Source organism: Syngnathus floridae, chromosome 7 (assembly GCF_059516105.1).
Source record: "Syngnathus floridae isolate MCC-2025c chromosome 7, RoL_Sflo_1.0, whole genome shotgun sequence".
NCBI classification, from domain to species: domain Eukaryota; kingdom Metazoa; phylum Chordata; class Actinopteri; order Syngnathiformes; family Syngnathidae; genus Syngnathus; species Syngnathus floridae.
In genome coordinates, this window is record NC_142419.1 from 9773204 (window position 1) to 9798428 (window position 25225).

The 25225-nt window shown below is 39.1% G+C and overlaps 1 protein-coding gene across 4 annotated transcripts in view; it reads right to left on the reverse strand.

Moving 5' to 3' along the window:
- Positions 1-252: 252 nt before the first annotated feature.
- Positions 253-25225, reverse strand: part of b3gat1a (beta-1,3-glucuronyltransferase 1 (glucuronosyltransferase P) a) — a 56247-nt gene continuing 31274 nt past the window's right edge. For 3 of the 4 annotated variants that reach the window (XM_088381431.1, XM_088381429.1, XM_088381430.1), the window contains 7 exons: positions 17422-17571; positions 15283-15425; positions 11993-12061; positions 11381-11892; positions 5416-5712; positions 3398-3500; positions 253-2570 (listed from right to left, as the gene is read on the reverse strand). In XM_088381431.1, coding sequence (XP_088237557.1) covers positions 3414-3500; positions 5416-5712; positions 11381-11892; positions 11993-12061; positions 15283-15394 — 1077 coding nt within the window. In that variant the 5' untranslated portion in view covers positions 15395-15425; positions 17422-17571 and the 3' untranslated portion in view covers positions 253-2570; positions 3398-3413. The remainder of the gene's footprint in view (positions 2571-3397; positions 3501-5415; positions 5713-11380; positions 11893-11992; positions 12062-15282; positions 15426-17421; positions 17572-25225) is intronic. The other variant, XM_088381432.1, reaches the window with a different exon arrangement.

The following is a 25225-nucleotide window of genomic DNA, read 5'->3' on the forward strand; positions in this document are numbered from 1 at the left end:
ACAAACAGAAATTCTAATGAAATAGCAAGGGCCGCTCTGATATTCTTCACCTTTAATTCATTTTACACACTAAAATCCAATCCAGTTGCTATATTTTCTATTCTTTTCAAATATCGAGTCCCTAGCATTTCTGTCAATCTTCTGTGGTTGTCTTCTAGCTCAGGGAAACCGTTTTGGGAAGAACATCATAACAATAAACATCACTGCACACAAATATGAATAGAATATCATGAATAAATGAACATAGCAGTCAAGTCAGTCAAGTTGATGTTTATTTTTCTTGATTTTTGAACTACCACCTTCCTCTGAGACAAACTCGCAGAGGCATACGGACAACCTTAAAGAGTCCCATGCATAAAGTGTGATTCACATGAGGATGACTGAGAAGATGAGGGAACAAGGGAGGGCTTATGTGGAGAGTATTGTGCCTTAGAAAGCCTTGAGAGGGCTGTAAATGCATATCAAGTGACATTAAACAGAAAAAGCTGTTCTGCTTATGTGCCGGTGGGTTCTCTTGTGAGCCGCTGATTGACTGCACAATTGGATTCCAAAACTTTTAACATCATTTAAATATACTATTGCTGATTACATATTTGTTGATATGATGATCGATTGATGATCCACACGATGTGTACATGCTTTTTTTATAGTGGGCAGACAGTGCTATGATTTTATTGCACACCCGTACCTTAAATAAATACACAAATAAATAGTAACTTAAAACAAAACAGCAGATCAAACTGCGAAATGTGACGCCGATGGTCGACCCAGTGCACAATCATGCGGTAAACAGAAGCAGCCAGGAAGTCCTTTTTTATGACAGTATCTTGATGTACTCCAATGTAATATTTAGACTGGAACAATCTTTATGCGTTATCCTCCTGCTGTGGGTGATGCACGTGTTTTAGATTTTACTCGACGGCACTACAGAGGCTCAGTGTTTGAATCATCTCCAATTGCTTCTGCCCGGCGCCGTTGAGATAAGCTCTGATTTATCAAGTTGAAAATGTATGCGGATATTACTGACACAGACCATTGAGGCTTAATACACCTGCTGTTGTCTATAGTTGAGTTCATGCACAACAGCTGGATATTCATAAAATGATATCATTAAGAATGCAGAACTTCAGAAGATATGCTCAACTAAATTATTTTGCTTTTCTTAGCCAGCTGTCTCGTATGATAAATATATGCATTTAAAATTGACATTAAGGAAGCCATGTATGAAATGTGTTCTAGTCAAGAATCATTGAGGGCTGTTTTGTGTTTGCCTCCTATACACACTTTTAACAAATGCTTTTAACACAATCCTTATTAATTGAAATTTGGAGTGATTGGAAAATGTGTTTTTAGTTGACTTCCTGAAAATGAAGTGCCATTAAAATGGTTTTAATGGGAAATTGTAGTATTCTCAATGCTTGTAAAAAAAGTTGTGGCCTGACATTTTGTAAATGCTCAACTCTTACACATGCTTTACTCAAATTGTAACGTATAATGATGCGTATATTTTTTGCACAATTTGGAAATGGAAGTTTCAATGAAGAGAATAATTATTCCTAGAGCTGTGCCACAATGCAGCCATGCTCAATTTGTTAAACCGGTTTAGAGTGAATGAACAGCTAACTCGGCTCAAGATGAGATTAAACAGTTCCACAGAACTTGTTGATGATGGATTTATTAATTAGACATGTCCGTCCTTAATTTGCTCCTTTTGGTGAGATTGTGTTTTGGTGTGTTTATACATTGCTAGGCATGGAGAAGTGGAATCCTTTATGTCAATAAAAATGACCCAGATGGGCTTTTCGCTTTGATTTTTCCACACAAATTGCACCTCTGACCAAAACCTTGACTGTGCTATTATTTTTCGGAATGGAGCAACATAAATACAGTAGTTACCATACATTTTAACCAATTCCCGATTGCTCCCATGAAGGATTTTTATTTACACACATTATAACAAAGAAATACCATCAATGTATTTTAAGTGCAGAGTAAAAGGTGCAATGTGTTTTTTTTTAAATGTACATTTCAAACTGCATCATCTTCAAGTGTTCATTACGACTAAAATGCATGGATTATGATAACCCAGGAGTAAATGTAAATGTATGGGTCAGTAGTTTTTTTTCAACACCTAAACAAATTCAATTAAATTAAAGGAAACATTACATTGTTATCAAAAGAACATTCCTTCCCTTCCAGTGTTTTGTTTGGAATAAAATCCAAAAGACAAATAGTCCATATAATGTCATCGTCCTTCCTTTGTGGATGAATTACTCACGTTTTCAATTTCTTCTGATGAAGGTTTATATTTTCTAGAACCTGACTTAGTTGAAATTGTGCTGTCTTTTTTGGCAGGTTGTCATCAATGAGACACCTACATTGTCTGCTGAAGCGTCCTTGACGATGTCTCTTCCACAGACCTCATAAATAAAAGCCACCTCTCCTCAATCTGTGCTTTGATATAATACATTGGCGCGGCTTTGTCCATTTCTTGGAAAATGTCACACCCATATCTCGAACCTCAAAGGCCATCTTCATCAATGCTTGTTCAGGACTCCGAAGACAAACGCCTGCAACAAAAAGGCCATGACACGATAAGAAAGTGTGTTGAAAAAGATTAGAAAGCAGTTTGAGAATCTCTGCCGCAAGGGGAAACAGTATGGGGATTTGACTATTACATATTTGGTTTTGGTGATGCGTCCTTACGCAACATCTTTACACTGTAGTGTGTATAAAGTGCTTCCTACATGAGTGAAAATGCTTTTTTTAATAGGTTGGTCCCGCAAGTGGAAGCTGCCTGTTCAATAAACTAGCTCCATCCCTGGTGGTCATGGCAACAAAAGCCACATTCGGTCGTAAGCGTTGGGGGTGGGGTTTAGAGGAATTTGTCCTCCACTTACAGGGACACCCTCTCAAACAAAAAGCAGGAATTATGTGTGTTTAGTCAAAACTAACATGGTATTGCCTTTATGATAGTTTCTAAAAAGCAGAAGTGATTCACTAGGTTCGGAGGTGTTAGCAGGACAACGTGTAAGTCGGCGGTGGATAAAAACAAAATATACGTAGAACAGTGCTGATGTGATTATCAATCGATCAACAACATATTCAAATGTTTTTTTTAACCTCTCATTTTAGCTTTCTTTCTATTTTGATATCAACCCTTGACAACTGTGTTGAAAAGACACAAAAGGCTTGATTAATAAAATGTGGTGAATAGAATCTCAGCATGGTCTTACAGTTTTGAAGCAAATGCAAATTATGTTAGTTACAATGTTCAGTAATTCTTTTTGTTTTGAATGTTAAGTCTAAAATTAATCAGGTAAGTGGTATCAAATTTTTACAACACATTTCGGTATATAAATTATCATCCTCAGGTTCATTATAAGGTCTGTCTTACCAGAAGAGAGACATGGTTAAATCTCCACATTTGGGTCTGTGAATCCGTTTTTCCCTTCATTTACGAGGACAGGCTTCTCTGTTCTCGTGTGCCAAACAAGTATCTGATGATGAAAAGAAAAACAAGGAAAAATATGAGCAACCTGCGCTCATTCAGTTATCGCCGTCTTTCAACTACACTCTGCGCCATACTGATGCTGTGTTAAAAGCTACTTTAAGGCAGACAGTGTTGAAGATGCGAGTGAGGAGGGAACATCACAGGAGTGTCTGATCAATAGAGAGAAAGTCAGGGTTATAATATAAGGAGTTTTAGATTCTTCATTAGTTACGATCTATTTCATTGTATAAATCATATATATAAGTAAGCTGATTTTATTTTCATTAACTATAACATTTTCGCAAAAACAAGAAGACCAAAGCAACATAAGTGTTAACTAGTATTTGCCCTTTCTTTTCAAAAACTCTTCCAAATGTGACACACTGTGAGGCCACCTCATCGATTTTTAACTCTGTTTAGGTGAGTGAGGTGAATCCAAAATATTTTTCTTCTGGTGAAGCAATAGCAAGCTGCTTGCTTCCTGAGAAACATTGTACGTTATACATTCTCTGTCCCCATTAGATTTATAGGACCGTATGTTGTACCTGACGATATGTTTTTACCTACAAAGAAATACAAAAATGCAAGATTAACAGCGATGTGATATTTTTCACTCTCCATGTTAGGCACAGCTATGTTCAGCTTCATGGCACTGTTTCAAATAACGAGTTAAGATTAAATTGAAATGATAGCTTTTATTTCAACATACATAGCACACAAAAATGTACGCATTTGTTATCCCTTTAATAAAAAGAAACCAAAAGATGTAAGGTTTGTCCAAAACAACAGCATATTTTATAAACTCATACACTTATTATATGAAATAAAATAGGCCTGCCAATTTAGCTATTTAATTATATATCCACACTTTTTGGGAAGGAATTCGAGTCAATCAACTTGGGGCCCATGCTATTTGAGCCAATACAATTGATTATATTTTACAGTTCAAAAGAATTATTAATATTTATAACAACGGAGCCAAGGACGCTTTTTTAAAGATAGACAGAGCGACGTCCTTGCTGTCATCAGGCTGCGACTATACTGAATAATGCATTGAGTCTTTTAGATATGCCGGTAGCTAACTCCCACTTTGTGCAGATATAAACGAGGTTAATAGTCACAATTGCAAAGCAGTCCAATACGCAACTTCACCCGTATTTTGTCTCCTATGTCTAAATCCACACCTTCTTTCAGTCATCCTCATCTGTAATCAGCGCAGTGTCCTGACCTCGCTATTCCCCACAGCTCCTGTTCCGCTCTCTCAGCGGTTCCCCGATTTGCCTGCCTTTCATTTACCCCTGTGGATGGCTGAGGGAGGTCAAGAACAGGCTGGCTGACAGTATCATTTTTTGTCTCTATGCGCTTCGTGTATAGGTGCTGGCAAGCTGAAGCCCTCTGGCTGACTGGAGAGTACTTTTCTGGAGTGCACACTGCCCACGGGCCATGAGCAGGGATGGCGCATGGACACTGCATTATACATTCTAATTGCTTGTATGTCCACATAACCGATGGCAGACTCCCCTCAAACTCTTAGTGCAAGGATGCGGAACATCTGTTCTCCAAGAACCATACTACATTTATGAAAACAATGCTACAATCAAACAAATGGTTAGGATCACAAAGAAGATGGAGTGCCAAATGCAGGATAATCTTCCCCCCACAGGTTCATATCTATGGACAATTTAGCGTTATCAATTAACCTGCATGGTTTTAGATGTGGAAGGAAAATTTGTAGATTATTAAATGAGTATGAAGTGATAAAGTGAAGATAAATACATTACATTAGCACTTAATGTGCATTTTAACGGATCATATCTGTTTTACAATCCTGCCATGAAATTGTGAGGCTTCCTTAACCACTAGCAGCTCAGCGCCAGTAAAAGTATAGTACGAACCATAAAAAAAAAAAAGCATTGAATTACCTTAGTGCAATTGGCTGCTTTGGGTTCCAGGTCGTTGAGTGTGACAAGTTCCCGCAGCAAACTACTCTCCTGGTAGCCTCCCTTCACCCCGCGAAGCTTGAAGTACGCCTGAGGCTTGAAGAGGATGAGCCTCAGGTTGATGGCAAAGCCGGCCATGTCAATGGCAAAGGGCCGATGGGGGTCGAACACTGTCTTCCACCCGTACACTTTCCCGGCCGCGTTGACCTTGGGGGACTCGTAGCGCAGGCCGCCCACAAAGGCCACGGGCCACACGGAAACTTTCTGAGTTGATCGCATCTAGCAAGGAGGAGAGTGAAAAGAGGGAGGGAGGAATTATTCATGTGAAAGACTCTACATGACAGTGAGACTAAACACGTTGATGGAGGACTTTTAGAACTGCAGCTGTTATTCATCGTGAAAGATGGTGACTATTGAGCCGACCATAGTGCAGCGAACAGCTGACACATTGTTAGATGAAGGCCCATGACATGCATTGCTCAACAGCTGGCCCACAATGAAGACAATTAGCAGAGGTCATATTTAAAGAGAATAAGTGTGAACGATGTGGTGCGGCTACACCGTTGGATGGGTTCATCGACTGACCGAGGGGATTGTTTGGGTCATTTGTCTTACTTTGTCTTTTAATTAAACGCCGTGGTGTTTTATATGGAAAGAAATGGATGGGTACCAATCACTTTCTACATAGTGTTGCTCTCCACAATAAAAAGATCAATGTCATTTTTAATGCAAATTCAGTACCATTCAGGGTCCTTGGTAAAATTTTGTTTTAATCATGAATAGAAACATTTGGGTTACTTTGCCACTATAGGAACAGAAATCCATAAAAAACAAAACAGTTTATGGCCAAATGCTGTGTTTTTTTTTCTTTTGAGCTGAAACAAACACACGCACACACACACACACACACACACACACACACACACACACACACACACCACATTATATGTCTGTTGGGGACACGAAAGTTGTCAGGTGTGCTGGACACAGAGCGAAAGAAAATGGCAATGTCAGGAGCAGCATTATAGCATCTATAAATATTTGCCACTTGGCTAGGGCATTTTTTAAGTGTGTCATTCATAATATATAACGTGATTGTTTTGCACTTTATGGCAGGTCATTAAACATTGGTCCATTGTGCTACATTCAAGTTATGAAAGGTTACACAAATTGTGCGTTAATTAGCAATGCCTAGCCATCGAGTAAACAGATTGTGGCTCCACTTTGATAGGCGTAAATAAACAAATGTCTGGCTTCCTGTGTCTTTTTGAGCTTGGAGACATTTAGGTAGGTCTCTATTCATGATCGACTTACCTACGTAGGTTTCAAATGAGTGAATTTAAAAACAAATTGGGAGACGTTACTAGCCAGTGACATGTTCACTTTCACCAGGATGAACATGAAAATTTGTGTATGACAAAACCCTCAAAAAGATTATTTAATTAGACTATGAATAATCACAACTAGATTAACAGATGTCAGTCATAGTTTTCTTTCACTTTCATCACATTAAAACTACACAGGCAAAAAGCAGCTGCAGCCTTAAAAGTTTTACTTCAAGAAAAAAGTTTTTGAGCAAGCAGTAATTTAATCAAAGTCTCTACTGCTGAAATAATGATGTCAGTGCCTCCCTTGTGTATACAAATCAAGGTGCAGTATAAGAAGAGACAGCGATAAGACAGAAAGAATCTGCTCGCCAAACATTTTACATGTGCTGATAATTCACACCATATGCTCTTTGAAACCCTGATGCAAACTGCCTTTCTTTCATTTTTTATTTTTTTTTTAAATTCCATTCTGTGTGTTGGACGGCTGTGTGATCTGTTGGGCTGCTCTGTGGTCAAGCTCACCAGATCACAGCAGCAGAATTTGAACAGCATGAAGCAGATTGGATGCTCGTGGGACTTTAGAGATGGGAGCGTGCTGTGCCAGGCACCTAGATGCAAATTGGCAGGAGCCTTTGTCTTAATGAGCTCTGGGCTTTAATAATAGACGGGAGAAGGAGTGTTTTCATTTGTGCATCCATGTGTTTGTTGCTACTATAATTTTATATAAAGACACATTTACTGTTTTTGACTGTGCATTCCGAACCACTAATGTGGGACATAAAACTAGTACTGAATACAAACAAGTTATTGTACTACAAATAAAAAAAGGACAACTACCACCAGGTATTGTGCAACACACATTTGAGTTACAAGACAATATTAGAAACTCAATTTAAAATTACCATTCATTTAAAGGTCTAAAATGGTTTAAAATATGCCCTCGCTACAATGTGCGCAAACAAGCAGCTTTCCTGCAAGTTCCACTCAAATACAATATAGCACATCATCAAGTGTGGCATAGGGGATGTCAAGAGACTTGACACTTTCCCTTCTGGAATCAAAATGAGAAAATGAGTATTGCTCACCCTAGATTTGGGGAGGGTGGTGATAGTACGAATGGGCTCAAATACACACAAGTAGGCAAGCAGCTTAGCCTTACTGTATGTTTTTAACAGCTGATTTTCTGAAAAAGGCTAAAAAATATACATATTTTTTGGACTGACAACAATTATAATAATTTGGGACATCTTGCTCACCACCAGGTGGTTCTTGATCAATGTTAGTTGTAATAACTTCATGTATGTTTTCTATTTTGTCATTGATTTATGCAGAGTATAAATTGGGGCATAATTTGGGTCTCAGTGTTGACAGTAATGCAAATTGAACACAACTGTAATGGACAATCAAAGAAATTACATTGAGTGACTCAAAGCAACTGAAAAACTCCAACTCTGCGTGAGTGCGATATTTCAGTCATGCCGGTCGGGCGTGTTGCTCGCTGCATGGCAGGGGCATAACATGTTACAAAGGTACAACTAGAGTTAAGTACCAATAAGAGCAATGTCAGGCACCACAAATAAAATGTCTCTCAACAGACATTTTTTTAGTGAAAAAAAAAGAGAAAAAAAAAGACTATTCTGGATCTGTATATCAGTAGAGGTAATAGTGAAAGCTATTATATTCTAATATGTGGCTATAAGAATAAAACTATTATTGTAATATTCCTTGATTGTGTAAGATGGTACAAACGTTGAATGAAAATGACACATAACAATCAGTATCATTTTAAATCTGTTGTGTTGCCAGTACATTGTTGTCTTGCAGAAGGCCATCAGTGTATTAAGTGAAAATGAGAATGCAGCAGTTTTGGAGATGAAAAAATGAAGACTTTATAAAGTATTATCATTTATTTCAAGTAGCATTGCGATATAACTAGTAATATTATACAATGTAACAAATGACATTTTAAAGGCAGTTATGAGAAATATGTAATCATATACAGTAAGGTCTGGTGTTGATGTGACTATTATGTTCAGTCTGCATAATTCTATTTTACATTGTTGAAGCTGTCTGCGCATTAAGATTAAGAGAACGTTTAAGAAAAGTCTGTTCAAAAGAATAGAAGAGAAAAGGCAAGTATTCCATGCACAATCCTTGGGTGCGCAAAGATGATAAGAAAAATCAATTCTGTCTCTTGTGCCTCCTTGCGATAAGCGATTGTCTCAAAACAAATTAAAATATGCTGCAGTTGTTTTAATTTGAGTACCTGATGTGTTGGCCATTCATTTTTTTTATTCTGTTGAATGAACATCACATGTAGCTTTGCAAATGTAGATATGGTTCTCCACTGCAGACGCACAGAATCAAACGGCATCCTTTTTAATTTCGCACAACATTATTGTTGCTTATTTTGATATGCATTCTTAAGGGATGTGACAGAGGCAGCTCTAGAATTGCATCGTTTCTACAGCAGAGTAAATCTAAATTTATTATAAATGATGATAAATAATTTATTTGGGTTGGAAACAAACACTTTTATGGTGACTCAATAACTTGCAAAAAAAATTACAATTTAAAGAGATTCTATTTTGGTTTTAATTATAGGCATGGCCTGAAAATTTGCATTTAGAAAGAGATTAATGACGTTCAAGGCAATAACAGTAATTTACTCACCATTTTTATAGTGTTTGGGATACTACACAGTGGAAAATCTTTGCCTTTGTGATATTTGTGTGGGTAATTGATACTTACTGGAAACCAGAATTTGACAAAAAATGTCAAACATACCAAATTCAAAGATCACAAAATTTGAATTTGAAAAAACGGCATGTGCATCAAAGCGTTTACCGTGGCATTTGTTTTGCTTTTTCTTTGGCTTTTTTTTTTTTTTGCAACAAAGTGACCTCCTCTCCTCATCGGTTGGTGTGGATTTTAAAATGAACAGCAAAACCTCATTTTGGTTGCAGCTTTAGGAAATGCTGACCTCATTTTGAAGTACATACGGCACGCAGACTCCTTTCAACCTTGTTTGCACAGTTGTCAAGCCGCAGACAACGGTTATATTTTCTCTGGTGTCAGCAAAAGTCACTGCAATCGGATTTGTGTCTGACTTTGTTTTTATCGTCCACTCTTCTTCTCTGTCGTCTCTGTCCTTTCAGGGCTGTTACGCCGCCACATAAATGGGCCTGTTGGAGGTGATGGAGCGCTTTGGAAGGAGACTGAGCACTTTGGCTGATTTCCAGGGAAAGGTAACGACAGGCCGTGTCAATACTTGACACTCTGCTCACCACAGGCCCCCCTCTGAATTAATACCGAAAGGATGTGGCTCACGTATAGTCGGGTAATTCAGATGACGTCGAGATGGATGGCTGGTATGTGTTCATTATCTAGCCAATCTTCTTCGCGCGTGTTGGAAGCAAAATAATGACTGCTCTTAAGGAGAATTGTGTGTCATTATGTATCTGTTTCCTACAAAGCAGCCTGACTGAGCAATGCTCTCTATACTGTCATTGGTTTCCCATAAAGCACAAGAGTAACAATGAGCATTCAGTGACAGTATAGGGTCAATAAGGACACTTTGGAGCTGCTGATTATGAGCTGCCTAATCAATGCACCGATCACCATACTCCCAAGCAGAGTGGCCACAGAACTTTTAGGGCTTTTAACCCTTTATTACGTACTCACTGAAAAACGTAAGTAAGTAACATAAGTTCTAAAGTCAAGCACCCTTGAACTGTTTCAGAAAAAAATCCCCCCAAAACAGTGGTCTCTAAATGGCCATCTTGAGTGATGTCACAGTACAGATGTCAACAGACCTCAGCTCAGCCAGCATAATAAAATGTGCTTTGAGACCTACGACGGACCCAATTTAGGAGATTTTTTTAGATACGAGTCATTTTTTGGATGTTGTTTTTTCCGGCTCAACTGATTTTACACCAAGGAGCATCTTGTTCTGAAACAGATCTGAAAAGAGGCTTCAAGCTGTTTATTGCGACTCACAGTCCACTGTCAAATTAAAGATGATAAGGAAGAAGAAACAAAAACAATTGGACTTTGTGTCATGTTATCCAATTGATCTGCTTTCAGTAAATACGTTTAGCATAACGCTCACAAATGATGCAAAGATATTTCTTTGCATCATTTGTGTTGTGTCATGCTGGCTGGTATAATCTTTAAAGCAATAGATAGTTGTAAACAAAAAGTTGATTAAAACCTATTGACTGATAATATGACAATACTCATGGGCATATTCTTTATCCTCCGCAAAGAATGACTCCAAGGAGTTTTGATTGGCTCCAAGTTAATCTGCATTATGTCTGTGTTATACTGACTCCAGGTGGCCAAGGTGCACACACCAGAAGGAGCAAAAAGCAAAAGCAAAAAAATGCAGCACACTATTTTCTTATGTCATTACTGTTATGCTATTTTTCTTACAAAACTGTTAAAATCTCGAAACAACTCAGTATGACCTCATCATCCCACAGTCAAGCAAGCATCAATAGATTAACTTTTTGCTTTTCTTTTCGTGGCTTGTTAACAGTCACAAGAAAGCCTGTTCAGAAGAAAAGTGAGAAGAAAAAAGTGTGTGAAGCAAGCAGACATAAGAAATGAGCACTAACCTCCTCAAACAGCTCCAGACTGTAAGTGTTGTCGTCATCAGCAAAGTAGACTATTCCAGCTTGAGTGCTATTTATGTTGAAGGTCTCCCTCAGCCAGCGGAGTGCCAGATTCCTCTGCATGGTCCCCCGGGGGATTCTAGGGTCCCTTGTGTCTCCGCGTAGCTTATAGTTCCTGGGCGTCTCGACATTTAGGTGGGTGTAGTTGAGGCCCGTTTCTCGGAGGAGGCGCGTGACGAGAGGCGTCCTCCTTTGGGAATCCTCCACCAGGATCCAGTGCAGATTGGGAATGTGGAGGAAGGTGTTGGCCAGCCGCGTCAGCTCGGCCTTTTGTACAGGTCGACTGTACGTGGGCGTGATGATGTGGATGGTGGGCAGCACATCAGACCACGGCGGCGGCCGCGTGTACACATACTCAGTCCTCACCACCTCAACGATGTCCTTATCTGAGGCGCAGTATTCCTTGGAGTCTCCCGCTTGGCCACCCGCCTCCCTCTTGCCTTCAACACCGTCATCTACAGGTTTAAGAAGACACGTCAGGCATTAGTACAATCAAGGGCCGCCCTTGTGTAAGCTTGCCTCAGGTGACTTAAACCCAAAGTGGGTAAAGTGTACCTGAGAGTCGGTGGCGAACCGCAAGCTTCTCTGGAATGATAAAGATCTCTTTTACTAGGTGGTGACATGCTGCAAAAAGTGAAAGCAAGCACCGTGAGAGGACAACACAGCTGACGGAAGGAGAGACCGCATTAGAAGAGGATGGAATGGCAGAAAGAAGCCTTTTAATCCTCAAACATTGACTTTGGAGTTTCCCCTATCAGGAAGGAAAAGATGGTGGATTCGCTCCTCTCATGTTGAAGTGTCAACATGTCCACTCTTATCAACTGACTCGCCTGCTGTGCTGCTGTCACAAATGTTTGTGCTCACATGATTTTTGTGAACGCTATGCATCGTCTAAGGGGCAATGAAAACATTTTAATGTGTAACGAGTTTCATTTTTATAGCCCCTATGCCCATCAAGCAGATGCGTGCCTCCACCCGTTTGCTTCAAGACGAACTGTTTAAGGATTGCAAGATTGAAAGTGCAAAAACAATCCTATAGAAATTAAGTTGAAGCAAACTATCTGTAGTGTTCAGATTACACAAGTCAAGTGGAAACGGAGTGGAAAAGCATGTTTGATAAGTCCCGGATGGGACATAAATAAAACGTGATCAAAAATGAATTCCTATAAAATCTCTCAGCCAAGGAAAACCATATTAGAGCTTCTGAACAAAAAGTTTTATCGAAGTTGATTTTGCAGCTTTTATTCAATCCTTCCAACAACAGACCACTAAACAAAAGCTGCACCTGTTAAACGCTGTACTTTGAGATTGTTCTTTAATAAGCATCCTAAAATTGTTTCTTTTTCAAAACATTAAACCTAGCCTAAAAAGACATTGATAAATTATTTGTAGGAACCGCAGTGGCAATGGCGTTTTTCTAGCTACAATGCAAATTGCGGTCAGACTGTGGGCAGCCATGTGCTCGGTTCCACCTCAAGGGACCAGACCAACTTCTTGAGCTGCAACCCTTGCCGGAACCGTCACGGTCTGTGATCCTGACAGGCGTTCCCATTTGGCAAGAGTGAGGGACCCACGAGCAGGATTGAGCTACTTTGACCTCTGTGTGCTTATTTCACCGAGTTGCGGCACCCCTTCGCTTGAAATCACATTTCACAGCAGCACAAGGATCTTGTCTTCGGTTGATCCTATTAATATTTCAACAGCCTGTCTTGTAGCAGGACACTGTGCACTGTTTTTAAGATTTCTATTAAAACAGCTTTTCTTCGTCTTTTTGTCATTTCTCATGCAAATGCAAAGCCAATTAGAGTTTTTCTCGCTTATCATTTTCATATTGTGGGAAATCCTATTTGTAGGCAGGTTGCTTTTAGCGCTCGAGACACCAACTTAACCGCATTGGCTAATTTGCGATGATCAGAAGTGGAATATTATCCGACATTAATGTGTGACCAGGATGTGTTGTTGTGTATGATTCTTCCACGTATTCCTGAGCTTCTATTCAGTTCACAGAATCAATTACAAAATTGGCAGTATTTCTGTTTTCTTCTGTTTACATCCCATAAAAGAACGGCGAACCAATTGTTTACAAGCTTTTTAAGAAACGTAGTGCTCCTTTATATGGTATAGAAATGAATTTAAAACTAACTAACTATTATGTTCTTATAAGAAATGGATTTTACACAAAAATATCCCTACGGTAGTAAGGTTGTACGTGACAAACTGCATTTTTGAAAATAATATTCCCATCTTTGATTAAATATTAAAAGTATTACTTCTTGAATTTTTCCAACCGTGCCAAATGTTAGAGAACCAAGAATCAGAGTGCCTTCAGTAATCAACCAAAATCTTAAATCGTATCACACATTCACGATGTGATGTTTTTTTATGTTTTATATTTTGCTAGATGGTGATCACTTCCTGTCATCAAGACATGAATGTTAACATTGGAGCATCTAAAAACTAACATTCTAATCCCAACACTGTGGTCATGAAGGAGATTATACAATTATAGAACAGTATTTTATTGAAAGAGAATCGGTGAAGATATAATTTTGCCGTGACTAAAAACAATCTTCGTCAAGAGTTCATCCTCGGAGCTATTCGCACTTGAGACATAAAAGAGGATTTTTTTTTTTCGTGCAGCCATAGATTAACACAATCTGCTGATGGCCAGATGTTCACGACAGCCTGCCAGCGAGAATGGTGCCAAAACCTCCAGCTCCTCTTTATAAGCGCTCACAAAAGCAAGCCTGTGAGCAGTCGGGGTTAAATAACAGTGAGGATATTTGGTTTTGTTTCACACTTGACAGTTTCCACGCTGCTGCATGTGAAGTGATATTTTATGTCACTATATTTGCATTGGTTTTTGTGTATTAACTCCTATTGTATGTATTTTGAGATCATCCATCAAGGACAAAGAAATGTATTGGTTTGCTGTCTATTTAATTTGGCTTTGTTTACCCAGGAGCTTACTTGACATTTCACACTGTGGGTTTGTGGTCTCAGGGGAGAAAGATTGGGAGGCTCATGAGTATGATGCGCTAATGAACTGCATGCTGTTTGGGCTTCATTAAGCTAATTGCTGGACGCATTTATGACATTAAGTACAGCTTAAATGAACTCTGTAATTGAGGAATGGTGAATGTCAGTTGATAAAATTGGGAAATGGTTCAACCCCAATAGATAAAACACATGATGGATTTATGTTTGATTGATTAGGATAGTAAGTAATAGATGTAAAGTGATTGGCAAATTTATAGGCCACCACCAACTATTTGTTTCAGAGATCAGCAAACAGCAAGAACTTAACAGCAGTATGGATTTCCAGTGAGCCGTCAAACTATTTTTAACATTTTGAAGAGGAAGGAGGAATTTCAAACCGAATTTATCTTTTCATGCACACATTTGAGGTGGCTGACAAAGACATTTGTGGGATTCTATACATTTTTAAGTCCCAAGAAACTTTGCAATAATACAAACTTTTTCTTGACAGTTTTATTTCTTTTGGGGTTTTGGTATTTCTGGTTTGTATGTTTCAATGAAAATAATCTGAAACACTGTTTTGTTCTATTTTTTTCTCAATTCTTGCAACGTCATGTTCTTATGTCTTTTTTTTATGCGCATAGATAATAGTGTGTAGATTTTAGTGAAGCATGAGAGCCTCATCATGCACTCCATGACAAATCTACAACTGGATAAGTGTTGTTGAGCCGCGATGAAGCAGATGGTCACGGCAAGAGAGAGCCTCTAAATGAGCAGGCTCCATATCTAAGCTTGAAGCGCGGTGTGAGGTTCGAGGACCCACTTCGGCTTCAATATGGCCTGTAGAGTGTGGCTGCAATGCGTACCCTTGTGGATGGCAAGGAGCGGAGCGATCGCGCTTTGATGCCAAACTGTGATGAGCAGAGTCCAAGGTAGCACGATCAACACGATGGCAAGAATATCTCTTCTCTTCGGCATCTCCAGGATTGGTTATTTGGCACTGCATTACCTGTGGAGAAAAAAAACACCCACATTATCAGCTTTGTCTGAGTTTGAGATCCTCAAAGCTTAAACTAGCATGGACACGTAGAAAATAAACTTCACACTTTAAACATGTTGTTGAATTTTAATTGGTAGAAAATGAGTGGTGCATTTACTGTGCCTTAATTTGCATTTAACGACTCAGGAGCAGCATAATAAGCACTTGAGCTCACCCACATTCATATGGGATGAAATTTGAAGACAACAGAACAACAGGGGGGGAAAGAAGTGATTAATAGACTTGTGTTGTTTGGCAGAAGCTAGTACACATGGGGAATGAGATTGTGGAGCAGCAGAAAATGATAAAAAACAGTGTCTTTTAATGTCTGACTGCCAACAAAAAGAAGGTCAGCACTGCAGGAGGATGCCCTGGGGCAGTAGCCGCTGCCAATCAGTATCATTGAGGAAGGGTCAAGCCCCCTTTGCTAAAGATATTCTCCATACATAATCATGGGAAGAAAGTCACCAGAAGGTGCTTTGGCCCACAGCCAAAGTCCTAACCAGACAGTCAGAACCTTACACATTACAATTTATTTATGCCTCAGCAGCAGTGATAGATGTTGCCGTACGGGTTTGTGGGCTCTTTGTCTTTTTCGTCCCGATCTAATTTTGGCAAGCTTTAACTTGAACACAAGTTTAACCCTATATAGCACGATGAAATTATAATAAAATTAACATTTAAATTCTAGAAATACATTTGGTGCCTAACAACAATTTTGGGGGCTTTGTTGAGTTGATCATGCACCTAAACAAATAAAGTCCCATTTGGTTTCTCTTTCCTCCTTTTATTACAAAGTACAATTTACTGGTAGCTCTCTCGTCCCTCTCCATCTCTCTGGAAAGCATTATTCAATAGATGGCTCAGCTGGCTCCATGTTGAGGTGAAGCTCCTCACGGATGTAGTGTTGTAATCAAAAGTCTGATCACTCCAATCCGTATTCTCTGCTCCGTAGTGGAATAGTGGAAATGGCCCAGAACACAACACCAAAACAGGTGGAGAATGACTCAACTTTGGACCGAAAGCACATTGACTTTCTTAAACTGCTTTCTTTAAACCAACACCGCCATCTACAGGAGTAAAAAAATACAATAACTGGTTCATGAACCAAATTTGAAGCTTCATTTCCCTTCACTGGTTTTAAAGAGACTGCCAGTAGGTGCATGCAAGTGTTGATATTCTTTACTACAAACCAAAAATGCTGAAAACAGTCCAAAGCATGTTAGCACTTGCAATGGGTGAGTACCAATACCAGGTATCGGTGTCGGGCCAGCTACGGCCCAATTTCAAAGTATGGAATACTCATGAAGACTCCCCATACCAGTCCCTCACACCCTCTTGTGGTCATTTTACTATCAGAAATTAAATGGCATGCATGGCTGACAGAGAAGTAGACTGAATATATGTCAAACCTCTCAAACACTCATTAAGATGTAAAATCTGCACACAAATATATTCAGGTTTGCAATGTTTATACTAATGTCTAGAGTGCATTATTTATGTGTCGCTATCACTTTTGAATTCCATTCATGCCCATCCTTTCATATGCCCATTGAGATGCAATTTTATTCATGTATGTATATGGTTTATATTAATACTACATTCGTGTTTTGGTACCAAAGTGTATACATTGAGTAAGTGTATCCATTTATTTTCTACCTTAATTTAACTGGTACGGGTTCACCAATACGGAATTTTATCTATATGCTTTCTGCATTTAGTAGGTGTATCCATTTATTTTCTACCTTAATTTGACTGGTACGGGTTCACCAATACGATATTTTATCTATATGCTTTCTGCTTTCATTAACTGAGAAATATACGTTGTTGTTATTCAGTAAATTAATTACGTCTATTTTTCCTGTTGAATGCGGTACAAGCAACATACTTATGTGTATTATATAAAGTGCTTTGCTTTCTTGTTGCTTATTGAGTTTTTGTACTGACCACTTTTTTTGCTACTCACCCACAGTCACAAATGGATCATGGCATCACAGGTGATGCACAGCTGGGAAGCCCACAGAGCTTGCTGGGTGAGCTACGTAGCAGCAACATCATGCATCTTCTTCCTCATTTACTTCCACCTGCAGTCACTTAGGCAACTCCTTGACCATGTCTGCAGGATGAAAACATTTCTTCAGTCATCATGTCATAATATTCATTCCTCATTAGATGCATTTTGACTTACACGGTTCCCCCCAAACCTCCAAACTATGAGACAGGAGTGTTAACCATCACAATTTATCTTTGAGACCTCCAGACTACAGAAATATGACATCTCTAAAAATAACTTTAAAAAACTGATAAATAAAAGGTAACCGTTTTGTTTTTGAAGTCATAGATGGCTAATTCAGAACGACTATGGAAGAGTGAGTTAACTGAGGCTTGCATCCTTATTGTGGCGCTTGTCAAATAGTGGGAGCATCATGCAGTTACAAAAACAATAAACACAAGCAAATGACAGGAGAATAAAGTAGTGATAAAAAGGTGACTTAAGATGCAATTGCCGCAAGAAACTGTCATATTTAGCCCAAAATAAAAATTGTAAGGAAACGCAAACAGCCTGGGAACATCATATATCACTTGACAAGTCAAAGCATCGTAGAAGCTACCAGCTAATAGGAAAGCTGTTGTGCATTTGTTCAGCTCACACCTTATTTTGCTCCAAACCAAAAATAATTTTATATCTGCAGTCAGAAAGTCCAACTCAATAAAGTAAACAGTGCAAAAGCGACGTCGCTTGCCTAAGGTGGCCTCTTCGTACCTTTTGGCATTTCAACAGAGACAGTCTCCAATATACAATAAAGCTTGACGGCCTTTGATTTCACAACTGCCGTTAAAGCCTGCCGCGATGGTAGAAATGAGACTTTTATTATTCAAATGAGTGGCACAATTATAAGAGTGACATAAAAACGTCAGGTAAGAATGCCATGGATACAAAATGCATACTTTATTAGCAGATTCGCTGTTTTCAACTATGAGGGCAACTTGAACTCGGGAATAGGGAACCATTTCGAAAAACAATCCACCACATTAAAAGGGTTGCCTGAGTTGTCCTGTGAAGACGGAAGACCAGGTCCGGTAATAAAGTTCAGTGCTATGTGAGACCTAAGGTGGGATGTGTTGTCCAGCAAATGCAGCAGAAGACCAGAGGGTGATTAACGAGAATATGTATTACTGGTGTAGACCGAGCAACCAGAGATGAATTTTCGGATGGCCTTGTTAAAGCCAGCCCAGCAGTATCCAAGTTTGATGAGGAATTGAGGAAATGAGGATGGTAGTTATGCCGTATTCATACTTTCAACTTGAGTTCACCGAAAGGTTGCCCTCGTGCTAATTTTGAGTTGAATGCCCCATCACTCCAATTAACACCTGGAGGCTCTTGAAAATGTGATACTCATAAAAATAGCAACGCAGTAAAATCAACTCTGTATGACTACTATGCAAACTTACCAGATACTCTCCTCTTAAAATCGAGATGCAACTAAATCAAATCAAATTATAACACACTGTATGGAATTATGTAAAATTATTAAAAATAAACAATAGTAAATGAAACAAAACTCAAGCCTTTTCCTGCACCACTTGGCCCAATTACTGCAAATGCTACTTTTCAAGCTTGATTTAGGCTGCCAAAGAAATCTTGAATAAGCTATTAGCTGTGAGGATTGGCTGTGATTGATGGCCCGACCGAGTCCATGCCAGGATCAGCCTGCCTCAGCAATGATAAAAGATTTAGGAGCACCAAGCCCAAGGCAGCTTGTTTTCTGCCGATAACCGCATGGGAGAGTGGAGACCGCCCTGAACTTATTCTGACTAATTTATTGAGCTGCTCGCTCAGTCAGGCCACATTTTGAATGTGGGACTTGGTGGGAGCTCGACGTAGCTTCTCATTGCCATCTTGGCTGCGGCTCCAGCAGGACTGCGCAGTCACTGCTACTGAAACCGGCACCCGCCGTGTCGGCTTGACACAGCTCAGCTTGGATCACAATGTAGTCTGGTGTAAATGCCATTTTGAGGGAAGCCACACAGAAGATGTTGGCATCGTTTCAGATTTTGCTCAGTAAAGTGCCATTGGTAGCGTTCAATTTGGTTTGCAAGGGTCTGTTTTTGGATCTGGGGGAGCCCGATCAAAATTGTGTGTAGAGGGAGTCTCATAAATAATCTGAATCATACCATCAAGCCCGTGCATAACTCAGCAATGAATTACAGGATGTTTTCAGTTTACAATGCTTCTGACATTGAACATTTTGAGTTTATGAATAGTGCGCAATGAAATAGTTTGTGCATATAATTAAATCATCACACGTAATGCTCAGTTACTGCTGTAATGACTGTTTTATATTTGAATCCTAGAATTGCTTTGAAAGAATTATTTACTGTAATTATGACGTGTTAATTTATACCTAACGTTTTATCGTTGCAAATATATATGCCATTTATTTGTTGCAGTGTCACCAAACAAAGATGGCACAAATGAACATACCAGTAAATTCCCAAATAATGTCAATCTTGTCTCAATTTTTCACAAATGCTTTACTGTATTTAGTTACTAAAAGCTTCGAGACATTCTAAGCTTGACTTTGTAAGCGAACGTATTACAAGTGTTATTTTAAATGTACAGGACTGTTTATATTTGGCTTGGCCAGAGCCAGCGGAAATTTGCTTCATAGCTGGAGGTTTTTGTTGTAAAATCTCAAATGATATGACATGTTCAGCTGTTGTTTATATTTCAGATTGCTATGAAAACTAGTGGCCATTGATCACCCAGCCACTCATGGAAATTTGTTGAAGAACCCTTTACACACTGCATGACAGTTCACACATGATATCACACAGCACACAAATATCCTGCTGGGAATCACTTTTTTTTTTTTACAATGGACGACAACCCATTCCATGACACTATTTGCGTAGTTGCTCTTTCAAAACGATGTTTCCTATTTAACAAATGGAAAATAAAATTCAATAAAATTAGAATGAATTACTCATTCCACATCAGTGGTGTCCCAATTTGTATCATAAAAAGGTGCTGAGTGGTAGAATATTTTGACATTCCTTGATTAAAACAGGACTGCAAGAATTTTCAAGCATTTAGAGCTTATCGTGAAAGATGTTACATTGATCAAAATGTGGTTTGCTTTTTTTTGCACTACTAAGTTAATGACTGCAACTACGAATCAAAGACTACGTTTAATAAACAACCCCTTTGCGTCGATACTCGTTCATGGTCTCTCTCCTTAGTGTCCTGGTATAAATTCGAAAATGTCATCCTTGATATGCATACTAAACAACATCAATCATTAAAGCAGTCACTTTGGTTGAAAATGCAGTGAATCGATACATTAACACCTTTAGCGAGTCTCTGGGAGTGATTCATGAGTGCGGACTCGAACGCTCCCAGAGCAGGACAGCATTTATCTCATTAAACCATAGGCTTGGAGTCTACTGGGGATTGATCACAACTACTTGTGACATGTTTCTCTGTGCACAGGCTTTTGCACAAGGTCAGAGGTGGGCAGAGGGGGGCTTCCGGATTCATTAGCTAATTAAAGGCCGCCTTCTGAGTGCAAGTTTTGAGGTATTCATCTTTTTTTCATGACATCTTCTTCTCTCATCACCGAGTTTAATGCTGTAATGAGAGGGTCGGGGCCTGAACCTCTCCAAAGAGAGATTCCACGTCAACAAAGTCCTCCAATTATATGCCCCTTTGAGAGGAAAATATATGTTATTATGAATTTGATCATTGTTAATTAAACCGAGGGGATTTAGATACGGTGTTTGAGAAGTCAAGGTTTTTGGGCAACTGCCGGCAGGAAAACAATGAAGTCAAATCGGGGCTTGCTCTCTTTGAGGAAAATGCTTGTATTTACCCTTGTTTTTGACACAAACTGGCATTACAGTTTTTTTTTTTTTTTTAAATCAGAACTCCACATGACTTTTGGCACAGTAACTAACAAGTTAGTTAAACAATAGTTATTCTTTTCCCAATTGCCTGAATTGTTAAAAGCTGGATGGACATCATAAAGACTTTCCAAATAAATGTCCTTTATCTACTAGTTACCAAATATCCAATGTTTAATGTTATTTACTATGTAAATCTTTAAACATGTAAATGAAACTAATCTCTTTTTATATTTATTAAAGCAAAAGAAGGGAAAATTGAAAAGAAAGAAAAGATTTTCAACAAGTAACCCTGATACCTAAATGCTCAATGGCATGTAATTGTGAATGAACTTAAGTAAAAGCTGAAAGTATGCACTTCAAAAACATTTTGACTGCTTAATTTTAAATCCACCGTAGTTGTGCATCAAGACAAAATTATAAGGATGCTGTCATTGTCACTTTGTGTACACGTGTGTGCGTGTTATTTCAGCACCACTTCCTACAGCACTGGTGTCAAACTCAAGGCCCGGGGGCCAGATACAGCCCGCCACATCATTTTATGTGGCCTGCGAAGACAAATTGTGCATCAAATTCATGTCATTACTAGAATTGCAAATTGTCTTTACTTTTGAACATATCTTTTTTTTTTTTATATTTGACCAGTTTTTGCGAGTCTGATTTGAAAACGAGTTATTTGTCAGTTTGCTTTGTAGCTTATACTGTATATAATATGAGGTGATCATACAATTATTCAAGTTGACAGTCATAATGGCCCTCCGAAAGAAACTATGACTATAATGCGACCCGCGAAAAAAAAACGAGTTTGACACCTCTGTCCTACAGGATAACTTTGTGCTATGTATAGGTCACATGCTTTGAACATCACAATTAGGAAACGAACACAGCTGGCAGCGAGTTTGCGTCCTTATCTGGTGTTTATATAATGACATAATTCTCTCATCAAGTGACAGTGTGCGAGTATGTTATTTTCCATCTTTGACGGGCTGTCATTTGCTTGGAAGCTGTCAGTGCCCATGACAGTTATTGGCTTGGCTAATTAACGGCTATACATTGTTTTCGTTGCTTCCTCATGCTCATTGCACACTATTTTGGAAGAGAGCCACAATTCAGAATGTTTGAAATGTCTCTTCAGAATTTTTATTCAAATTTATTTTTTCTTAACATGTACACAACCGTGGTAATTTTTGTTTTTGTTTTGTGTTTTTGCCAGCATAAAAGCGCTGACATTTGGAGATGCCTACTAAAAATGTCAAAGGAGTGACAGTGTTGAAAGAGAAACAGTAAGTTAGCAAAGGTGGCAGCACAGCGTACCAACGAGACATTTTTGACATTTCAAAGTGAGCCTTTCGTCATTTGCCCTTTGCCTGGCTGTGAAATAATTGCTCATCACTGACTATTACTGTTTGTCCTCTTGTGTCGTTTGTATGCGGCCAAGCACACTCAACACAGTACAGTGACAAAGCAAACATCTGCATTTTGGAGGTGACTTTGCAGAGATAACAGGCGCAATGCTTGACTGGCAGCACGCCACCGAATGTATCGGCAGCAGCTTTAAGGAGACTGTGTACAAACTTGCAAACACCACATTCTTATCCTAACACACACTTATCAAACAAGAGCGCACAGTGTGACAGACTGTCACAGCGGTCACGTAGCTCGAAGGGGCTTCTTTATCTTAAATTGGTTTTTTGAAACATGAGGGAAAGCACATTGAACATAAGAACAGATCCACAAAAAATTTGCATGTCAGAATTTGCTTTTAAAAGGCATTTGGGTTGGCTGTAAAAAATACATTTTCACTATATGTATCAAATAACTGATAGATGGGTAGCAAGGTGGACGAGTGATTTTATTTTATTTAATGTTTACTTTCAAGCGATGTCACCGATGTGGTTGTGACGCGTCTTTATGAGCTGATGGATGAAGACGTGGCTCACCTGTCAGGTTTGACAGGTGAGTCACGCCCTCTGCTGCCCATTCACCTCTCCAGAATGCTGTTCCAGGTTGTAGAGAGCATGTAGGCTCCCTCATCCCTGTTGATGGTCCTCGGGCCCCGCTTGCGGATCTCAATGGCCTCCCTGATCCAACGCTGATGTTTGTTTTCTTCAGTGCGGATGACTCTGGCCTTTTCCTAGTCCATGATGTGGTTTTCTCTTTTACAGTGATCCGTAATGGCTGACTTGTAGTGTTCCTGTTCTGCTTGTAGTTTTATTGCTCTTGTTTGTCTTGTTGCTGTCTCCTTCTCACACTCCTTCTTGTGTTCTATTTTTCTTGTGATGAAGTTCCTCCCTGTCTCACCGATGTACGATTGATTGCATGATTTGCATGGAATCTCGAATATAGAATTGTATTTATTTTCCGGGTTAACTTTGTCTTTTGGGTGGACCAGTATTTGACGGAGTGTTGTATGTGGTTTGATAGGTGTGTTTATGTCGTATTTTTTCATGGCTCTTTTGATGCGCTCCGTAATTCCTCTCACATACGGCAACGTCACCATTCCGCTGGGTTCTTGTTTCCGTGTTTGTTTCTTTCTTTCCCCCTGTGTTTTGTATTTTTTTACCTGTTCTGCACCTTTGGTTATTGCTCTCTACAACCTGGAACAGCGTTCTGGAGAGGTGAATGGACAGCAGAGGGCGTGACTCACCTGTCAAATCTGACAGGTGAGCCACGCCTTCATCCATCAGCTGATAAAGACGCGTCACAACTATATCGGTGACACTCTGATGAAGGCGGAAGAAACCGCCGAAACATGTCAGGTAATGCACCTAAAATTATTTGTTTGATATAAAAGAAACCAGTGAAGTGATTAAAAAAGGAAATACAAGATGAACTTAGTACAACTACATTGTACTCTGATGAGTTATAAAAAAAAAAAAAGTCACAGTGTTGCCAGGCAACAAGCAAGACTTACAAAAAAAGACATTATGCTTAAAAATAAAAATGATCCTTAGGTGCTTAGTCAAGTTCTCATAAAACTGGAACAATCTCCCATTTATTGTGTTGTGCCAACTTTGCAGCCAGCTCCCATTGTCCCATTTTTCTTCATTGCCTAGCGTATAATATAAGCAAGTCCTCTTCCTGCAGGGAGGGACACAGACACACCAATGGCTGACTTGCTTCCCTCCTAGACTGTAAGTGTGATCAATAGCCTGGAGGCTGAAGGAAACCTCCCGTATCCATCACTCCTCTGCACCGCAGGACCCTTGTGAAAGGGTGACGAAAGGTCCAGCCAGTATCTATAACAAGCCCCTTTGGGTCTGCTACAATACATGTGGAAATGCTGCAAGTGGGCTATCTTACTGTAAAGTCCTGGGAAGGAGACTTGAACTATGGTAAAAGGAAGCGGGATGAGACTAAGCAAACAATCCAAATCCACATTTAATTGCTTGTGCTGTCTATCACTACTGAAAGAAAAAAGTTGCACAAGTGGATAACTATCCTGATGTTGAAAAAAATAAATATCAGAAATCAAGTAATATTTTACATAGGCTTAAGTTAATATATTGTAAAGGCACAAATCCTTGCGCAGCATAATTCTGCAGAAGACAACAACGGAAGGGAACAGGAGTGATGAACTCGCAGATATTCCTCCTATTAATTCAAATATTTAAATCAAGTAACATTTAAACTGTTTTGCTAAGCACTCAAAGATTTACTTGATTATTCATTTTCACCGTAGACAACAAAGAAAAATCTACTTTTAAAGGCACCTTTGCATTACAATGTTTGATAGGTTTGGTTTTTACAATCAGGGGTGGTCCGTACTGTACAAGTTTCGGAAGTCAACACTCTGTATGTCATCATGACTTTGACAAATTTGTAACTGAAGGTGCATTCGGCCCTCTGGCCCTTTAACCTTTAAA